This window comes from Trichechus manatus, unplaced genomic scaffold (assembly GCF_000243295.1).
Source record: "Trichechus manatus latirostris isolate Lorelei unplaced genomic scaffold, TriManLat1.0 scaffold00047, whole genome shotgun sequence".
NCBI classification, from domain to species: domain Eukaryota; kingdom Metazoa; phylum Chordata; class Mammalia; order Sirenia; family Trichechidae; genus Trichechus; species Trichechus manatus.
Window position 1 is genome coordinate 9059579 of NW_004443983.1, and position 21070 is coordinate 9080648.

At 40.2% G+C, this 21070-nt stretch overlaps 1 protein-coding gene across 3 annotated transcripts in view; it reads left to right on the top strand.

Moving 5' to 3' along the window:
* The window catches only part of MCC (MCC regulator of WNT signaling pathway), a 326867-nt gene extending 311364 nt beyond the window's left edge, over window positions 1-15503 (top strand). For all 3 annotated transcript variants that reach the window (XM_004376987.2, XM_023731965.1, XM_023731966.1), the window contains exons 16-17: window positions 7622-7744; window positions 9438-15503. In XM_004376987.2, the coding sequence (XP_004377044.1) occupies window positions 7622-7744; window positions 9438-9618 (304 nt within the window). In that variant the 3' untranslated portion in view covers window positions 9619-15503. The remainder of the gene's footprint in view (window positions 1-7621; window positions 7745-9437) is intronic.
* Window positions 15504-21070: the final 5567 nt, after the last annotated feature.

Here is a 21070-nt window from a genome sequence, read left to right on the forward strand (position 1 = left end):
GCCTGGGAAGGCACAGGTTAAGACTGATGCTCACCCAAAGGGTTGAGATGGGTGTTGAGTAATTGAGATTTCTTTTAATTTCTATCATTCACCCAATGTTCCAAAAGCTAGAGAGAAGCCCTTATTAAAAAAAAAAAAAAAAAAAAAACCCTTGCTGTCGAGTCAATTCCAATTCATGGCAACTCCATGTGTTACAGAGTAGAACTGTATTCCATAGGGTTTTCTTGGCTATAATCTTTACACAAGCAGATCACCAGGCCTCTCTTCCATGGCACCACTGAGTGGGTTCAAACCACTGACCTTTAGGTTAGCTGTCAAGCACAAACTGTTTGTGCCACCCAGGGACCTGAGAAGGCCTTACCAGAGATCTAACAGAGGCAGAGTGATGGAGAGCATCAGTCAGCTACACCCAATGGCAAAGGCAGTGGTGTCCCTTTGAAAACTACAGACGCATTTCCCGTACAAGAAACATGCTCATAGGAAAGTCTGGGCAGAAGAGTTAGACTATTACCATCATCTTGATGCTACTCCTGGCAAAATACAGCCACACTCAGACATGATACCAGCTGAACACTATCATCTAGGGACACTTAATCCTTACTTCCACAGGTCCAGTCTGTGCTCTTAACCAGAGATCTTTGTTTATTTTGTGCTCTAGCATACTCCCTTTAAGAATCACAAGATACTTTGCTAAGATGCCTAGAAGCACAGGCTGTGCACACAGGCGCCTGGGTTTGAATCTCAGCTCTACAGGCCTGCTGGTTGTAGGGGAGTCTCTTAAGGTGCCTCAGGTTGTCTGTAAAATTAGCATAATAAAAGTACCGACCTCAAAGGACTGTGAGAATTAGTTGACCCCTGAACAGCACTTAAAGATAGGTATTATCCTCTAGCTGTATGCACTAAAAAAGTCGATAGAGTATGATGAGTACCATGAAGGGACTAAATAGGGTGATGTGATATAGTAACTGGGGATTTCTGTGTGTGTGTGTGTGTGTGTGTGTGTGTGTGTGTGTATGTACATGTATTCATATATATGTAAAATACCCAAACAAAACAAAACCTGCTGCTGTCTAGTTGATTCTGATTCATAGCAACCCTAGAGGATACCGGAGATCTGCCCGATAGGGTTTCCAAGGTCGTAATCTTTACAGAAGCAACTGCCTCATCTTTCTCCCTCAGAGCAGCTGGTGGGTTCAAACTGTCACCCTTTCAGTTAGCAGCCAAACGCTTTGGCCATTGCACCACCAAGGCTCATATATATATTTCTAATTAAATGTGGACTGCAGTGAATACTATGGAGGAAATGACATCGTGCCACAATGCAGTAACTGGGAAATCTGTGAGATGAGGTGGTCGGAGTAGAGCTATGTGAGGAGTGATGTGTGAGCTAAGATGAGAAGGAACAGAAGGAGCAGAGACAACAAGCAGAGGGAACGGACTGCACAGGATTCTGTGGTGGCAAAGAGCTTGGTGTGTGCTTAGACCTGGTAACTCCAGTGTGATGGAAGAACAGTAAGCAAGGGGAGGTGACATCAAAAGGCAGAGGTCAGGTCAAGCAGGGCTTTACTGGTCAAAGTAAGACCACAGATTTTATTTCAGATGCAAGTGAAATGCACAGAAGGGTAGCAGTATAAGCAAATTTGTCTTATTAACAAAATTACTCTGGCTCCTCCGTGAAAACCAGATTAGAGAGGTGCAAAGTTTGGAGCAGAGAAACCATTTAGGAGGCTGTTGTGGTTATCCAGGAGAGAAATGATGGCAGCTTGGACCTGGGTGGTTGTGACAGAAATGGAAAGAAGACAAGACTAGGTAGATGGTTTGCTAATGACAGATGTGGAGGATGAGGGAAAAGGCGGAATTAAGAATGCCTCCAAGACAGATGTAAGCAACTGGGTGGATGGTGTTGCCATTTGCTGCCCTGGAGAGAAAGAAGTAATTGGGGAGATGATTTCAAAAGTTCTGCTTTGGACATGTTAGACTGAAAATACTTATTAAGTAGAAATGTCAAATGGACAAGCCCAGAGTTCTGAGGAAAGGCCTAGAAATAAAGATTTTGAAATTTTTTATCATATAGATAGCTATTAGGAAAATAAATGGGAATGGAGAGAATCATTTAAGGAGAGTGTAACATATAAAAGCTGTTCCTGGGCCAAGTCCTAAATAACCGCCAATGTTCAGAGGTGGAGTTAGGACGGCAGGAGCCAACGGCCAGTAAAATAAGATGAAATCCAGATACTCCTGGCATCATAAAGGCCCAGAGTGAAGAAACTGTCAAGGAAGATGGAGTGGTCACCCATGTTAGATGATGCTGATAGGTCAAGCAGAGATGAGGACAGAGAGTGACCATTAGATGTGGCAGCACATACCACTGGTGACCTTGGTGAGCAGCTCGAGTGGAGGCAGAGGCTGATTGGGGTTAAAGAGTGAATGGAAGGTGAAAAAGAGACGAACAACATATGCAGACAATTCTTTAAGTGACTAATTCAGCGTAATTAGCAATTACTAAGAAATTCCAAGCCTTGTGGCCAGATGGCTGCGAATCCCTGTGGTTTGGTCTGATTACAGCTCCTCAGGTTTCCTGGCCCAGGAGCAAAGCCACTTACTCATCAGGACTGGGCTCTTGCCCTACTGACTCCTGCAGCTCCTCACTGGGACTCTCTCTAATCACAGAGTACTGCCGCTTGCCTTTTTATTTTAGGGAAAAAGGTTTCTTCAGTGATTACTCAGAAAGCCATCTTTCCAGACTAACCAGGTACCCTGACAATTACTACCTCAGATGCTCATTCATTCTCCTACCCAGCATGGATTTTTTTTTATCACACTGAAATGCCCACCCTGAGTCTGCATCTCAAATTGTGTGTCTTCAGTATATTCCACTGTTTAAAACTGTTTCAATTTAAAAGAAAACATCTCCTTGACTGTGTAGTTAGAGTAAGACTCAGAGGACCTTTTGTGACTGGAAATAACTCATTTTTGGTGAGAGGTGCAGACATGGGAGGGGGAAGACTTGTGACTGAAGTCCATGTGTGTACAAGGTGTCCTGGGTTTTATAGCAACGTTGTAATGCACCAGTTTTGTTTTTATTTGATGGAGCAGGCTGCTTATGTTTTTGAGTGCCTATGGCAGTGGGAATAAGAAAACAAGGAAGGAAGGGAATATGCAGGTCTAGGCATTCTAGAATACCGTATATAAATGCATTATTATTGAATGGGCAAGTGGAATGTGCAGTGTTTAATTTTTACTTTCTCATATACGTGGAACCTATGAAAGTTCTCATTTTAACTTTATTATCTACCATGTATATCCTTCCTTAACTGAAAGCCAAGGTGAATGAGAAACTAGAAGGAACCTCTGCCATTAGTGGTAGAGGTTTCAAAATGACTTGGATTAGCAAGTTTATGGTTCTTCACTTTTTTCAAGTCATCCTTTGAGAGTCTGACACAAGTTGTAGCTTTACGAAAATACGTCTATGCATGTAATTTTGCGTTTAAGTTCAGTTCACAGACAACACGAAGCTCATCCTCAGACCCAGGTGAACAGCCCTCCTACCTCACCAGTTTCTCGAATTTGCCTGATAATAAGAACCACCTGGGACACTACAATTTCTAGGCCTCCACCGAAACCTACTAAATCAGAATTTCTAGGGAAAAGACCCATTAATCTTAAATGCACTCTACACCACCATAGTCCAGTAGAAAAATAACATGAGCCTCAAATGCGAGCCACATATGTAATTTTAAATTTTCTAGTAGTTACATTAAAAAAATGTATTAAAAGGTGAAATTAATTTTAATATATTTACCCCCAGTATATTCAAGATATTGTCATTTCAATATGTAATCAATATTTTAAAATTAATGAGATATTTTACCTTCCTTTTATTTCCCATATATTAAGTTTTCTAATTCCAGTATGTATTTATACTTAGAGCGTATCTGTTTGGACCTACCACATTTCAAGTGCTCAGTAGTCACTTAATGGCTAGTGGCTACGTACTGGCCAGCAGTGTAGAGAAGTTGTTCCTTCACAGTGGGTTAGCATTTGAGGCCAGATGAGTGACACTGGAGTGGTGACTCCTTTACTGTAGGCAGCCACCTCCCTCAAATGAAAACAGGTAAAATAACCCTGATTCAGGTTTAAGTTTGAGGTTTGGCCTTCTGTTTATATCTTTAAATAAACCAGCCTCATAGTTCTTTTCTGGGGTTTGTACCAGAAGTTCTTTCCCATCTCCCTTCCTGAGGAGTGAGTTCCTGTGCCAGCTCTCAGCTCCTAGCAGAGGGTAACCACCCCCACCGCCCCTAATTGGGTTGGGCACCGTCTTTGAGGGCCTCTCCTGCCTTCTGGGGTTCTGTCCTCCATTGGAGCCTGCCAGGTCCAGAAAGCTCCATCCAGCCCCCTTAGGGCCTAGGTGTGGGGGAAGGAAAAACCCTTTGTTTTGTGTAGGGCTGAGTATTCCGTACTCTTCCAGTCTTGAGGATGGGGAAGGGGTGTGGTTGTGATTGGGAGGTGGGAGGTGGTATTGCTCTGGATAAAGTTTTTTGTTGTCAATTTCTTATGAATTTCTGGTTACGTTTTCAATTCTTTTCACAATTTTCTTTTTTTTTCTTTGTGCTATTAACTCTAAAATGAAAGAAAAAGAATCAAAACAGCAACAAAATAGAAAACAAATAACCAGTTGCCACTGAATCGATTCCAACTCATGGTGGCCCCATGTGTGCACAGTAGAACTGTGCTCCACAGGCTTTTCATGGCTGTGACCTTTAGAAACAGATTGCCAGACCTTTCTTCTAAGATGCCTCTGGGTGGGTCTGAACCAACCTTTCATTTAGTAGCCAATGCTCAACCATTTGTACCACCCAGGATTCCTATAGAATAAATAAGCCTTTTTGGCCAGAGAATAGGGGGAAAATCCCTCCAGCTCTCGTAACCTCCCCCGTAACCTCCCCCTCAGCTACCAAGGACTGCTTGGAAGGCTGAAAGGAGGAGCTGAGGGGGGAGAGAGGGAGCTGCCCTGCCCAAGATACCATTCTCATTCTTTCGTGGGAAATGCGGCCACTCTGAGACCCCAGTAGGAAGTGCAACCAGATCTGAGGAGATTGCTTGTGGCTGTTAGAGCAGCCTCTCCCCAGCTTGGGAGAAACACAGCCTCAGCAAGCGGAAGACACTTTTGCTTGAAGGCTCTGCAGCTGTGCTCGCTCCTGCCAGCCACCTGCCCTTCCTACTTGGGGCTGGGGCTCGACCCAAGCACAGGTGGGAGGATTCACTGAAGACTGCGTCATAGGGATACCGGGCTGGTTGCTAGGTTTCCCCTAAAGATCTTCCCCTCTCTATCCTCATTTATAAGCAACAGGCCTGGATTTTTGTGTTGCAATTCCTTTCTTCAGTAATCAGGAGAGCCTGACTTGCCCTCATGTTAGCCAGAGGCAGAAATATGAAAGATACTTGAAGGCTAGGAAGGGAGAAGCAGGGTCTGCACTACCAGGCACCCAGTAAGGAGACACACCCCCGGAGGTCACCTTCCCATGCCCTTCCTACAGGACACATACCAACTAATTTCTAGCTCATAAACTTTACAAAAACCAGTTTTTAAAAATTACAAAATTGTAAAAAATTCTACCAGTGCAAAAGTGAGTAAAGTAGAAAAATGAAAGCATTCCCTCATCCCCTGCCATGAGGAGTTAACCACTGTCAAGTTTGGTGTTTGGCCGTCTAGTCTGTTGTTTCAGTATATCAGGTATATGCACTCTCTAAGTTAATTTTTAGTTGTTTTTAAAAAGATGGCATCACTCTTTTCACGTAACAATATATTAGATGCCCTTCTATGCTAGTGCAAGTCAGTCTTTATTTTCTTAAACAACTGCAGAGCATTTCAACAGTATGGATATCCCTGATGAACTCAACAAGTCCCCTGGCTGATTCCCATTCTTTTTTTGTAACCAGTGCTGAAGTGAACCCAACTGTATCTAATGTATCCTTAGTCACCTGTGCTAATTCTGTCTCTGTAAGATAAATTCCTACAAGCTGTTTGGTCAAACAAGTCATTTTTTATCTTGCTAGACACTGTCAACTCACCTTACAAAAAGACTGTGCTAATTTACATTCTTCACACACTCAGAGTCATTTTTAGAGGAATCCCTTCTGTAAATCCTGGTCTCTCAGTATGTTCCCGGCAGGCAAAACCTTCAGCAAGTGAGTTGTCCTAAAGCTTTCTTAACCACCATCATCACTGAGAAGCTGTCACCCAGGTACTGCGTCCAGCACTGGGAACACGATGGGGAACCAAACCAAGTAAGGCCCTTTCCATCCTCAAGCCTAGGTACTAAAGGGGAACCCAGTGAGCTCAAATATGTAACAGATACAGTAAAACCTGTGAAAGCCAGAACCTGTATAAGGTGGTAAATTGTCAGAGAAGGAAAACTCAAATATTTTCTACTAAAACAAGTGATAGAAAAGTGGTTAAGACTGTATCCTGTCAAAGTCAGAAAACTTGCAAAAGTCAGAAAACTTGCAAGACCCAGAAAAACAAGGCAGTCCCATCAAGTTCTGCCTCTCAGAGGTTTCGCTGTAATCATAGATTGTGCTAAGTGTGATGAATGTGATAAAGGGGGAGGCAGGGTGGTCAGGGAACGCCACTGATTCAAGTTTCCCTGCCCAGGTCTTATGCTCTGGTGGAGTTAGAGGAAGGCAGGAAGCTGACTGGACATAAAGCCTCTCTTCACTGACTCCTAGAAGTCAATTACTTAGATTAGTAAAGTAGTAAAGAATCCACAGAACTTGAAGCTTCTTCAGCCCTGAGTGAGGGCAGTCAGATGAAAGTGCAAATATAATTTCTTTAAAGGGAAACAAAAAATAAAAAAAACCAAACCCATTGCCCTCAAATAGATTCTGACTCATAGTGAGCCTATAGAACAGAGTACAAATGCCCCATATGGTTTCCAAGGAGTGGCGGGTGGATTCGAACGGCCTTTTGGTTAGCAGCCAAGCTCTTAAACCACTGTGCCACCAAGGCTCCAAAGGCAAACAAGGGCTTTTAAAATGAAGAAAGTATAACACAATTCCACTTCCTCTACCACTACCACCATTTTTGTTTGTTTTTTGCAAGGTAGGATCAGGTTGATTTTAATGAGTATGGATTTGTCCAAGGTAGGCAGTCCAGAGAAGATAGAAGCATTTTTGAATCCCTTAGTGGCTCAGGAGGTGCTTAGCACACTTGGGAAAAGGAGGGAGACGGGTTTGTGGTCAGCCTGACTCATTGCCTCCTGAGGGTCTGGTGTGCCAGTAGCAAAACTAACTTCTACAGATTAGTTTCCCCACCGGGAAGACTACAAACAGAAATTCCTGTCTTGTTCCTTTGTGACACGTATTTAAGATCTCTAAAGGGCCCTATCAGTAAAGGAACAGGCTCAGCCGGCTTGTGAGAATGCAGCGGTAAGGGGGTATTCCTGCTCTACTAAGGGCAGAGTGGAGCTCTGGGCCCTTTAGAATTTTCCTTTCCATACTCTTGCCTTTTGACTTGGCAAGCTACACCTTCCCCCTCCTTCCCACCACCCACTGTTGGGGTAGTAGACACCCCCATGACCATCTCAAGTTACTCAGCTTGTGTTCTCTCTCCTTAATCCAGAGAAAAGAAGTTGAAGGCCAGAGTACAAGAGCTGGTGAGCGCCTTGGAAAGACTCACCAAGAGCAGTGAGATCAGACACCAGCAATCAGCAGAGTTTGTTAATGACCTAAAACGGGCCAACAGGTAAAAATCTCCATTTGTAGACAGATCCCCAGTGGTACTTGGATTGATGCCACATGTAAACACTGTACCAGGGAGAACATTTCCATAACTCCTGGGAGCTAACTCTAGACAGTGCCCTTTTCAGAACCTGGTCTTCCTTAGCAGCACTTCCTAAGGTGTTCCACAGTACAAGTCCTAAGAAAGGCTTGGTGAAGATGGGTCCTCGGGCCAAAGACATTAGGAACATGTTGCATACTGTGGTCCCCTCTTGGTATTTCCTATAGTAACCATTCTGAGAAGTCACACACTAGAAAACACAAAATTGGTTACTGAACCTTTTATTTGACCAACAGTTTATAATATCTGGTGGAGCACATTAGGAATCACTGCTCTAAGGCAGTGGTCTCAAACCATTTGACCTCAGAACCCCTTTAAACTCATTAAAAAATGAGGGCCTCAAAAGAGCTTTTGTATATGTAAATTGATCTTTATTAGAAATTAAAATGGACAAATTACAGATAAATTTACTACAAATTTACTACATGCGACACAAATGGCATTTCTGTGAAAACAATTTTCCAAAAAAAGATGAGAAGAGTGACGCTGTTTTTTTAATTATGGCAAAAATATGCGTAACAAAACATTTGCCAATTCAACCACTTTCACATGTATAATTCAGTGACACTGATTACATTCATGTTGTGCAACCATTATCACTATCCTTTTCCAAATTATCCCACCATTATTAACATAAACTCAGTGCCCCTTAAGCAGTAGCTCCCCCTTTTCCATCCCACCCCTGGTAACCAATGAGGTTTGGTTTCTCTATATTTTAAGAGTGGCACTGTTTTACAGTTTGCAGATCTCTTGAATTTCTGGCTTAACAGAAGACTGCTGGATTCTCATATCTGCTTCTGAATTCAATATATTGTTTTGGCTTAAATATGTCAAGAAAACCCAGCCTCACACCAATATACGGCTGAAAAATAAAGGACTTTGAAGAACCCCTGGAAGAGTCTCAGGAATCCCCAGGGGTCTTCAAACCACACTTTCAGAACTGCTGCTGGAGGGGTAATAAGACTGGACTTAGCTATCCCCGGGCTGAGTCCAGGCTCCCAGGGGAACAGTTCACAGAGGCGTGTATACGCTGGCTGGAAACATTAGCTTATGGCCTAACTGAATGCTCTGAACCCACCAGCCCAAAACATACGGAGAGTCAAAGCAAGAGGAGCCTCTCTGCCCTCATCCTTAGTGAGGCCACTTAGACTGCGGAGCTGGAGGACACGCTCCTGTAACTTAAATGTGACCATCTGTTGCAAGCAACCATGGAACAATATATTAGCCTATCTGTATTTAAGTAACACATTTCTGGAATTCAGGTACCTTTTCTGCTTATGTATTTTGGGTTAGGCTAGTTTGAATAGTTGGTTTTGACTCATATGCAAAACCCTTCCTAATGTGTTAGAGTGCAAGTCCCCAGCAGTTGTGTTAAAGTAATCACGGTTAAGCCAACAAATGAACGGCCATTAGTGTTAAAATACTGGTTTTATGCCTCTTCTAACCACGTGATTTCAGATTCTTCATGAAGAGTCTGAGTGGCCTCTCTTTCTTCAGAGTGGTGCTTAACAGTCCTGGTTACCCAGTGGGACAGGACAGTGTGCCTCAATGCTACTCAGGATGAATCTTCATTCTCATTTCTCCCATCCCCATACAGCAACCTAGTGGCTGCCTATGAGAAAGCAAAGAAGAAGCATCAAAACAAACTGAAGAAGTTGGAGTCTCAGATGATGGCCATGGTGGAAAGACATGAGACCCAAGTGAGGATGCTCAAGCAAAGAATAGCTCTGCTGGAGGAGGAGAACTCGAGGCCACACACCAATGAAACTTCACTCTAACAGGCTTTCAGGCATCAAAGTTCTGCCTGTAGAAGTTAAACTATAGCAGGCCACTAAGGGGAGAAGGGCCCTTGGGGGCAGAGTACCTATTGGGAGAATCAGAAAAGGGAAGGTTGGCAGGTAGGTCAGCACTTGGACAGTAGAGTGCCATAGACTCAGCCCCTTGGGGCGAGCGGCCCTGATGACACTGTGTGGACTGTATGTAGAGAGGATGCTGTTTCTCCCCTCCCAGGCCCACAGATGGTATGTAAATACATGTTCTGTGTGCCATGCTTAGCAGTAGTACCTTGTTTTTGCTTTCAGCACTCATGTTCTCATTCTCCTTGTGTTTTCAAGAGACTGTGCATCAGTGGGATCCCAGCCATTTGTTTTATAGGATTTTCCTTTTTTTCTCTCTTCTCATTCTGTAGACAATGGGTTTATCTTCTGGCATCCTCAAATTCTCCTCTTTGCTCCTTCAGGGCAAAACTCTGACACGCGCGCACACACCCACACACAGGGTGACTCCGGCATTTAATAGAACTGCTGATTTTCTTACTGCAGCAAGGCTTTGGTTTTCAAGTTCCATGTATCAACTACAAGATACAAGCTGTCCTGGAGTTTCAGATCACAGGGAGATAGATAGTCCATGGTGTCTTTAAATTCCCAGATATGTTGAAGTTACAAGTACTGCAGCCCCAGCCTGAACAGTTTTGTATTGAGAAAATAAAATCTTCCTTCACCTTTCATGTTGGAGGCAAGGGCTGCAAAGGGAACTCTTTTGAGTCTGGGTTTTTTCCTTCCCAGCAGAGTCAAGAATTAGAATCCCACTGACAGGTACAATGGAACTAAAGTTTTACCAGGAGTTTCCTCAAAAGCAGAGAAGCATTTTTTAGCACTTTTCCCCCCAGCCCAGGGCACTACATTAATTGCTATTTTGTATGAATCAAAACTTATCCACATGAATACATACGTAGCTCTGGACCTGTCTCTGAGAGAAAAAGACAGACAGACTGTGCCTTGTCAGACATGGAGTAGGTACTGGATGTTCTGCAAGGCTAGTCCTACCTATTTAAAAGATTGCTGCTGATCCCAATTCAAGACTTTGCCCCTTCCAGCATGAAGGAAGGGGGCAGGCGATGAGGAGGGAATGGTGGTGGAGGCAGTGGTTGTTAGCTGTCATCTGGCCCGACTCATAGCGTCCTTACGCAAAGCAGAACGAAACTGGACCATCTTCACAGTCATTGGTATGTTTGAGCCCACCGTATCAATCCATCTCATCGAGGATTTCCCTCATTTTTGATGACCCTCTACTTTACCAAACATGATGTCCTTTTCTAGAATGATTGTTAAGGCCTCCTTCCCCCCCCGCCCCCGAGACATGGTGATGGTTAGATTATGGTGTTTCAACAGGTTAAATTTCAAGCAAAATGCTGACGAGGCTAGGCAGGACCAAAGTACCTGAACTGCTTTCAGGAGGGCCCTCTGTCGTAAAATAAATCCATTATTCCTTTTCTACTGTAGCCTTCTCTATCATCCTCTCCCTTCTTTCAGTTCTTTTGTAGCTGCCCTACACTGACAACGTTTTAAAGGACCACTTGCAATTTATTCTGTAGCACCTGAGGACTACCCAAAGTCCCCTACGAGAAATATCCAAATGCCACAGTGAACTACAAATTAAAGTTTTTTGCTTATGACCAGTCCCTGAGTTAGAGTCCCCATGTCCATGAGCTAAAGGTTTGTTCTGAGAGTGTGTGTATGATACAAGTTCCTCAGCCTTCTACGCAATGGGGAAGGCTACGCCAGCCACCACCTAGGAGGAGCGGAGGCTTTCTATCCCAAAAGCAATCACCTTTTTTTTTTGCCTCAGGCTAGCAGTGAGGCCGCCCTGTATCCAAAAAAGTCAACTAGCACCAGTCTGGAAGGACCAGCTTTTGAGTACTCTGATCACTGGGAAAATGCCCACTGTCTGTCTTCTGTTTGTTTGAATCCCACTGTCTGTCTTCTGTTTGTTTGAATCTATCATTTAGTCAAAGTTGGTTGTAGTAAGCAATTTTTTTTTTTAAATCAATTTTTACTCTTTGGATAAATTTGCATTTTATCATGAGGAAAATGTTTTGGCTATAGTATGCACAAATTTTTTTTTCCGTAGATGAAATAACAGTTTACACCATTTTCCCAGCTTGCTTAGGGCCTGCCCTTGAGCAAACTGGGATGTGCACAGTGGTGAACTGTTCACAGCTTTCTCTTTCGTGACTGAACAAGCATCCAAATGGACAGTTTTCCATTTTTATCAACAGTACATGAAAAATGTGGCTGAAGCAGGAATAAAATTCTGCCTGCTGACCTTTGCCTACCATTTTTGCTCCAAGTTAAAACAGAAGACCCACCCTTATAGGGTCATATAACTCCTCCAGACATGAGAGGCTCCTCCAACCTGGGCCCCAGTATTACTCATCCTACCTGGCCTTATTTTGAGTTTATACTTCAACCTAATGCTTTTAAATATGTGGTGACTGGGTGAAAACTATTTCCCAGGTGAAAGTGTTACATTTATAAATGTGTAGAATAAAAGATCTATAAAATGGTTTCTTTCTTTTCCTTGGATATTTCAAATACTTCTAAGGCCTGATCCCTGCCGAAGGTGAAGCAATAGGCACTTGGTTATGCTAATTGTGGGGGGGGGGGTGGCGCAGTCTACTGAAAGTGCATTGATTAAATAAAAGACTGCAGGTGCCTGGGTAATGTAATTCTTTTTGTGTAAGCTGGCTCTATCTGAATTTTTTCTCTAAACAGAAGCTGGTTTACATTAACATCTCCCTCAAGGGCAAATAATAGTCTTGATTCTAACTTGTATGAAGTTAAAAACCTCAGACTTTCATATTTTTAATTGTCTTCTTTCAGTTTCCTCAGTGGTTACCCTTTAAGGCAATCACCTTCTCTGTTCAGCCTTCGGCTCTTGGTGAAATGGGCAAGAGGAGAAAGGACTAATTTCAGTTCCCTTGGAGTGTATTTTCCACTGCTGAACTGTGCTAAATTGAGGCAAGCTAAATGGACTGAGGCAAAAGTCACAGGCTAAAGAGACTACCTTGCCAATGGAGGTAATTAATTATTAACATTCAGGCTTATCTGCTGGTATGTCAGGTTTCTGAAGATTAATATCCATGCTGCCTAAGACTGGAATGTTAATAAAAAATTAAGTACCAGTTAAACATAATTGCTTAATCGTCCTTTCATATGCATGTACTTCTAAGTCCTCCTCTGAGCCTGCAGCCATACTTTACAGGGATCTCAGAAATTTCTAAATTAGAGCCTTGACATGCAGTCCAACTTAAAGCCTATGGGCTTTTTCTTAAAAACTGTTAGGAGTAGTAAGGATTTTACTACTCTGAGGAAAACCTGAAACCCTTTAAGTCTCCTAGTTGCATACAGATTACCTGATCAGGGCTGGACTGCCTATGCTATTGGCATGAATTCAGAATGTTTCCTATAGCCCAAAAATTATCCAGCCATTATTTTTTAATTAGCTCTCAAGAATTTGGGGTTAATGCTGACATGCTTATGTTTTAAATGAAATGATATGACATCAAGACTACAGAAAACATCAAAACTGCCCTTAATGACTTCTGAAAGTGTCCTTTCCTCCGTAAGTTTAAACTATTTGCAAATATCTAATAGGGAGTATGACTCATCCAGTCTACATATAGAATTATTTAAAATGAAAAAATCATGTGTAATAAGTTCACAGCTGTACCTACTTCAAGAGGTAGTAAACAGATCTGTGAAGAGAGCCCCCAAAGGAGAAAAACTTCTCTGGCTGCAATTTGTGGAGCCATAGGGTTGCCAAGGAATTTTCTGTTTTGGGTTGGGGAAGGAGGGACGTAAGTAACATTTACATGTTGTTTTCCGCATTAGGTAAAAGTGTTGTAGAATAACTATAAAATATCCTGGGAAAAAGAAAAAAATCACAGCAACTGTTTTCCTGTTTAAACAATGGAACGGTGTATTTGACACAGAATGATATGGTCACCACCTTTTAATAAGGCTTGCTAATTGTGTCCAGAAGCTGGGTACTAACTTGTAGAAGAGGTATAGCTTACTACACAACAAAAATTACACCTCTGCTGCACAAACAGTTTTTAGTTAATTAAAACTGTGTTTATATAGACCAGATTAAGGTTAGCTCTGAACCTGTGGCCTAATGAAGTAACTCGTTTCACTAAAAAATACAAGCCTTCGGGTGCCAGGCACTGACTTGAGAGCTGGAATCAGAATTATCAATGTAATGCTGGCTGCTGGAGACACAGCACCACTGGGCACGCAGTGGCTGTTATAAAATATAAACATGTAGAAAAGGGTACAAGCTGAACAGCAACTGTTATGTTACATGCATTCTTGTGCTAATAATACAGTACCAGAGGAAAATAGTTCACATGCAGACCATGACATTTTTGGTTAAGATTTCTATTGTATAAATTCTCTATCACATTGCATCTGAGTGAGAAAAATCCTTCTATCCCAGTTAACACAATTACTGTTGGATAATCACATCCTTGACCAGTAATACATGGTCAAGGCAGTACCAATCATTCATCTGTTAATCATCTATCAGCTCAGCAGAACAGAGCAAGCTACATAAAAAATCTCCCACATGAACGCTGATGCCCTGCTTTAGTCGTTCTTGCCCTCCATCCACTTTTGCACTTTTTGCAAATCAAACCTATGTGGAAAACTGTTCGGTTTGTAGAACTTGCATAGTATCCACTTGTGCTCATGGCAGGACTGCCAAGTGAATGAGAGCCCCTAATACTCTGCTTTTATTTGAACCTAATACACAAACAGAATGAAATATGTTAACTTTTTTTTTTCTCGTTCTAATCAGTTTTTAGATACTTTGTCAAGATTTATTTACTCTGCATGAGATTTAGGTTTCTTATTATTTGAAAATGTGCTACTTTTATACCACTCGAATTAGAAAAACCAGCTTGAATGTACTGTCACTTATTAAAGCACATGTGACTAAGTCTGCATTTGTCAGTATTGTTCTACTGTTTGTACTGAACGTCTAAGCTGTCACTTAACACTGTACTTAAACCTTGTAATTTTTTAGATTCTTCACTTATATGGCTTTAAATGTTTCCAGATGCCTTTAGTTTTAGCTGCTGTAAAATAGCTACTTTGTGTTATTTGATATAGAATTGTTTAAAAAAATTCCATTTATTTATACAGAGACATTTATAATATTTTACAAACGTTCTTATATTCTGAATAAATATTTCTAATGCCATGATGTACTTTAACTGTGTTAACGGTAAAGCTGATTTCTGTAAGACTATTTGTCTAACATGGAAATATCAAACCTGTGATGCTTCACATTAAAGCAGGAGAGTCCTAAGTGGCACTAACGGTTAACACGCTTGGCTGCTAACCAAAACGTTAGAGGCTGCAGTACACCAAACACACCTCGGAACAAAGGCATGGTGATCTAATTCCACAAAATTGGCCACTGAAAACCTTATGGAGCACGCTTCTACTCTGACACACACAGGGTCACCATGAGTTAGAATTACCTCCACGGCAACTGCGGAAAGGAAAAAAAAAAAAAAAAAATTCAAGCAGAGGCCCAGAAGTTAAGATTATATTAAGTCCAACAGCCAAAGAGACCTCATTTATTGCCAATTTTTATTTGGTTTCATTCTCACAATTTGCCATAAATGGGAAGTTAGCTACTGAAGGGTCTTTTTCCTTTCTAAGAGTGGCTCAAACAGGGACTAAAATCAAGAATTAGAAGCGCAAGAAAGTCATCTGACTACAAGAAAAGGATGGCAAGCAGCTTTGCAACATGTACCATTGGTAATAAGAGTATAATACCTTGGTCACTTTTTTTTTTAATGTAAAAACTGCTATCATATAGCTTAGGTCTTTAATGGAGAAGAATGTATTTCTTCCTCCTCTGAGATGCAAGGACAGTCAAGCATCTTATCTGGAAAACGTGGTTACAGCAGAATTTGAAGAAGTACCGTATTTTACATGTCTAACTCACATCTCAAGCCCTCCACTGTAATCTTGCTTTAAAGCAACAACCAAACTGTTTGAAATAGCATGCATACTAGTTCTTTATTTTCATTTTTTCAGACTCTACTTTTTAGTATTCCTATTATATAAACATACTTTATCTCACATTTGTTTATTAACAACAGCAAAAGCAAGGTTAAGGTAGTAACTAAAACTGATGAAAGCAGCAGATTTTATTAATATTGCACTGCAAGTAGTCTAAATTTAACATGTTTTTACAGAAAGCCAGAATTTGAACAATCAATTGTAAAACTGTTTCAAAATACAAGAGAAAACTTCCATAACTCCAATTCGATTTTATAAGATAAAAGATTTTTAATTTCTAAACTGGTGATACTTACATCAGAAAGTTACAATACCTGTTAAGACAGAGGACTTTATTCATTTTCTCAATGAAAAGTACAGCTGGCACTTCTAGTCTTCTTTGGAAGTACAGTAATCCAGCGAACATTTAAATCGAACTCATAAACATGAGTCACTAGAAATCTCATATAAGTGAAAAATCATTCCTTACCCTTTCATTAACACTGAGGGAAAGAGACAATGCTATGGTTCAGCCAGAATGTAATAAACCCAGGAACACAGAATCCACTCTCAAGATATCAATTCTTATAACTACAAGTTGAATCCAGCAGGTATTTTTTGGTTCCTCGTCTGCTTTCCCTAAATGTTTGACAATAAACCAAAAACTCCAAGAACTTCATTACTACCATGAACAGAATCACTTTAATGCTTTACTTACACAGTCTTTCTCTGACCATTAAAATGCCCTAGAAGGTGAAGTAATAAAACACTGCTATCATTTAGGTAAAGGTTAAATGTTAAATCATTTCACATAAAACAAATGATTACTGAGATTTATAAAGTCCAGTTTTCTCAATTGAACATCATACATTTAGTGAAACTATTTCATTTTTTTCTACCAGCTTTTGTAGGTCACAAATACGTTGCTGAGCATGACTCAACATAAGTATCTTTAGAGTTTAGACTAAAACTTATTCCCAAGAAAATTGTTTTGGCTAATATATGAATTATAATTCCATTTGACTAACCATTCTATTCCAAAATAAAATTGTTTTAAATTTTCATTAAAGCCAATGGGTAAAATTAAGTCTGAATTGTACACAGATCTAGAATGAGTCAATACTTACCAAAGATTATTTCTACAAGGTACTACTATAAGGTTAATACCTTACAAGATTAAACAAACTTCAAAACTTACAAGCAAAAATGTATATAAGCAAAATAGCTCAAAGTTTTATATTCTTTCTCTGTTACTCCAGAAAAACAGCTTGCAATATTTATAAAACGGATGTCAGTTTAGCTGTCTCCTGTTCTAACTTTCTAATCTGAAATATAAGCAAAAGAGTAAAATTAAAGACTCAGTTCTTTGGATACTTGCAATTGAAATTAAATGACTGCTTATATAAGCCCCAAATACAAATCTAAAATGAAAAGTAGAGGCAGAAGTGCCCAGGGCAGCAGCAAAATGCACAAAGAAACTCTTGCGGATACGTCTTCTGTGCTTTTCTATCACTGCATATCCTATATGTAGTACATGAAGAGTGCAAGGCCACTGCTACTCATGTTCCAAAAGCATCAACACATCTAACCAACCAAACCACTGAGGAATAGTTATTACCTTTCTAAATTCATTCACAGTTGATAACCTTTATTTTGCTGCCAGTCTATTCCTAATATCAGGAAAGGAAAAGCCAAGATGTCATTTTAAACAAACTAGCTAATTTCTTAAAGCTTGAGAAATTAATAACAATGTAAAGTTGTGCCCAAAATGTTTCACACCATAATTTGAAGCTATAGATTTTTACAATCTCAGAATCAACAAATTAAAAGTAGATTAAATAAAAATGTTACATTCTATCTCAAGAAGTTCACCATCCTCTCAAAGACTGAGGGCCACCAGAACAATGCCCATTTCCTCTAGAGCCACACAGGAATTTCCTGTTCCCAGACCAATCTGACAGCTACATGCATTGGGAGAATCAAAGAGCACAGGTGTCCACACTCCTACCTGCTTGTGGCCCAAATGAGATCATCTTTGCAAGAGGAGAAGAGTATGACCACTGCTTACAAATTCCTACAGATTTATCACAGGGTTGTAGCACAAATAAAAACACATTGGGGGAAAAAAAGACTCAATAGTGTCTTCCTCACCAGACACACCAAAAAAACTGATTAAGAAACAACAAGTCTTTAAGCGACATGCAACAGGCAGTGGCCAATAACAAACAAACAAACAAAAATACCCAGCTGCCTCCAAGAACCCTGTCACCAAAAAGTAAATACATATTCAGGGCCTGACTTCCACTGGGCTAAAGGACTTAGGTCTATGCAGAGGATGGTTCATGTGGGACAGAGTTACAAACACAGGCAACTGATTTCTGGATTCAATCTCTTTCCCAGAGCACTCTTGACCAACACAACACAGCTAATGCAAGCACCCTGTCAAGGTTAATCCCTCTCAGATGATCACGCTTTCAAGCCACTGTCATAGCTAGACCATCCCCTCTGTTAATCACAGGAGACTCAAGATAAATGGAATTTCCCCTCTGTTAATCACAGGAGACTCAAAATAAATGGAATTTCCTTACTGGAGATTTCACTGATCTGGAGACACAGATTAAAGTTTCGATTATGAACATTTCTCAAGAAAAGACTTGCAATACTCATCATAGTTTTTGTTTTGTTTTGTTTTGTTTTTTATCACTTCTTTGTACTATGTTAAAGTCCAAGCAACTCAGCTGATGGAGGCCATCCCTTCAAGTCCACTCCTATACAGGACAGAGAGATGTATAACTACCACTGTGAAAATGACTATGTCAACAGACCTGACTGACTGGGTGTGTACATCTGCGTATCTTTCTATATGAAAGGAGAGCACTTCACTGTGGCTGGAGTTGTAAAGTATCAGCACACAAAGGACCACACTCCTAAACACTGGTCTTTTAAAAAGTGGGAAAAATTACTTTAGATTCACTGGATTGCTGGGCAACCATACTTAAAAAAATTAATTTTATCCAGAGCTGGGGAAAGCGTGGTAATGGACACATACATTAGGCTATGTTTGGGCTAGTCAATGATCACAACTCTAGCCAAGCATGTCTAGCCTTCTAAAATACCTTCCTTATACTCTTTGACCAAACAACTACAGCTGCCTTCTACCTTCTGGGCAATTTTGTTCTATAACAAGAGCCTATTATATTTTTTTTTAACTGCAATCCAACACTTGCTTTGAAAGCATGGGACTGAGCCTGTACTGCTCATTTGCAATCTACTATCTTTATGACACAAGGCATGCAGATTGCAATAGCAACTCAATTCTAAGAAGAGAAAGATGCTGAGAAAGTTCATCATAATCTAATTTTTAGAATTTTGGCAATTATACAAATGCCCTTTAATACAAAATGAGGAACTCTAGCTAGGCTTCTCCAAGCTATCAGGAATAAATATTAACAAAACTGTTTTTCTAACACCTGTTTATCTAGGGACAAGTACTTAAAGGTAAAGGATACCTTTTTGTCTTGCTTATTAGTAATCTGAAGTTACAACAATACATATAAATCCCTTCCTTCAAACTAGAAAATAATCCAAGTCAAAATTACTAGGTAACATTTATTTTTCTTCAATCAGAAAAATGTTAATGTATCTAACTTTATTGTAACTATGATTAATATACAAGGAAAATACTGCCTCAGAGAAATACAGAAACACAATAGATTTCAACAGGTAAGTAACAGCATTGTCAATCAAAACAAAATCTCTGAGCAGGTGGGGAAGTCCACTGGTACAAAAAGATTTAAAACCAAGAGAGGTCATCATAGTAAGAAAAGTTGGCACAAAGTCTAACTTTTATAACTGACTTTGCTCCTTACTGTTTAATTGTTGGAAAGCAAAAAAATAGGTAAGTGAGGGAACAGGGATGAAATGTTTTTAATGCACACATGCACTCAGATCTGACCTTTTCTAGAGACCACCACAATATGCTGAATTTTATAGAATGTAATTCCTACGTTGGAAGGACGTTATTCGCATAGACTTGAGTTTCTATTTTACATTACACACAAACTACTAAAGCCTTAAAAGTACCAACCAATCTTAGAGCATAAAATTAATTTTGCTATAAATCTGTACTTACTAATTGATATTTAATAGAAAAATAAGGATCTCCAAAGCTCAAAGCAGCAAGCAGTCACCACAATTCCTTTGAAAACATAAGAAACTTACCTGGATATATTAACAAAAACACACAACTTCATTTTCCAACACCTCTAATCAAATTTCATCCATGTTAAAAGAGTTCTATTAGGTTCTTGGACCTCTCCAAATATTCATTTCTCAGGAGACCATCACTGTTTGAAATCCTAAAACCATTCATTTGCTGTTTCTTAACATACACTCATGAAAAGCATGTAAACAGTACCCCTAAATTTTGGATTACAATGGTTAAGTACAGAAACAATTCATCTAACATCCTATAAATCATAAAAGTTATACATAAAAGCACCTACAAAATTTTTAAAACTGAAAGATTCACAGTGCACTGCACCTTGGAACATTTAAGGTTGGAAAAAAACATTTAAAAAGAGAATTCAAAGACCAATTTCTCTCTCAAAGACAAAACATAATGAAGCCACTGGGATCACAACAGAGCATCCTGGACAGAACAGGAGAAAAATGTAGAACAAAAAAATCAAATTAACAAAAAAGACCAGACCTACTAGTCTGACAGAGACTGGAGGGACCCCCAAGACTATGGCCGAGGCTCTGACCTGGAACTGAAGCCATTCCCAGAGACCACCTTTCAGCCAAATAAGCCCATAAAACAAACAATAACACCCAAGAGGAACGTGTTCCTTAGAACAATCAATTTATACAATACCAAACGGAAAACATTTGCCCAAAAGCAAAAATGAGAAGGCAGGAAGGGGCAGAAAATTCTGACAAAAGGGAACAAGGAACCCAGGGCAGAAAGGAGGAGAGTGCTGACACACATGTGGGTAATGCAACCAATGTCATGGAACACTTTATGTACAGATTATTGAATGGGAAACTAATCTGCTCTGTGAATTTTCATCTAAAGCACAATAAAAAATTTTTAAAAAACATAATGAAGTCAACACAACTGCTCACCTAGCTTCTAAAAATGCAGCACACAGTGGAAGTAAATTATTGCATATTCCGCATACTCCTTTATCACTCGATTTCCTCAAACCATGATAAATTTCTCAAGGAGAAATCCAGTTTCTGTGCTAAGCATGGCCTTTCTCAAGGTAAACTGAACACTGAGAAATTAATACACAGGTTCAAGGGAATAAACACAGCAGATGTACATAAAATAGGTACATCCAACTTATACATATTCTGCATAGTTAATTCA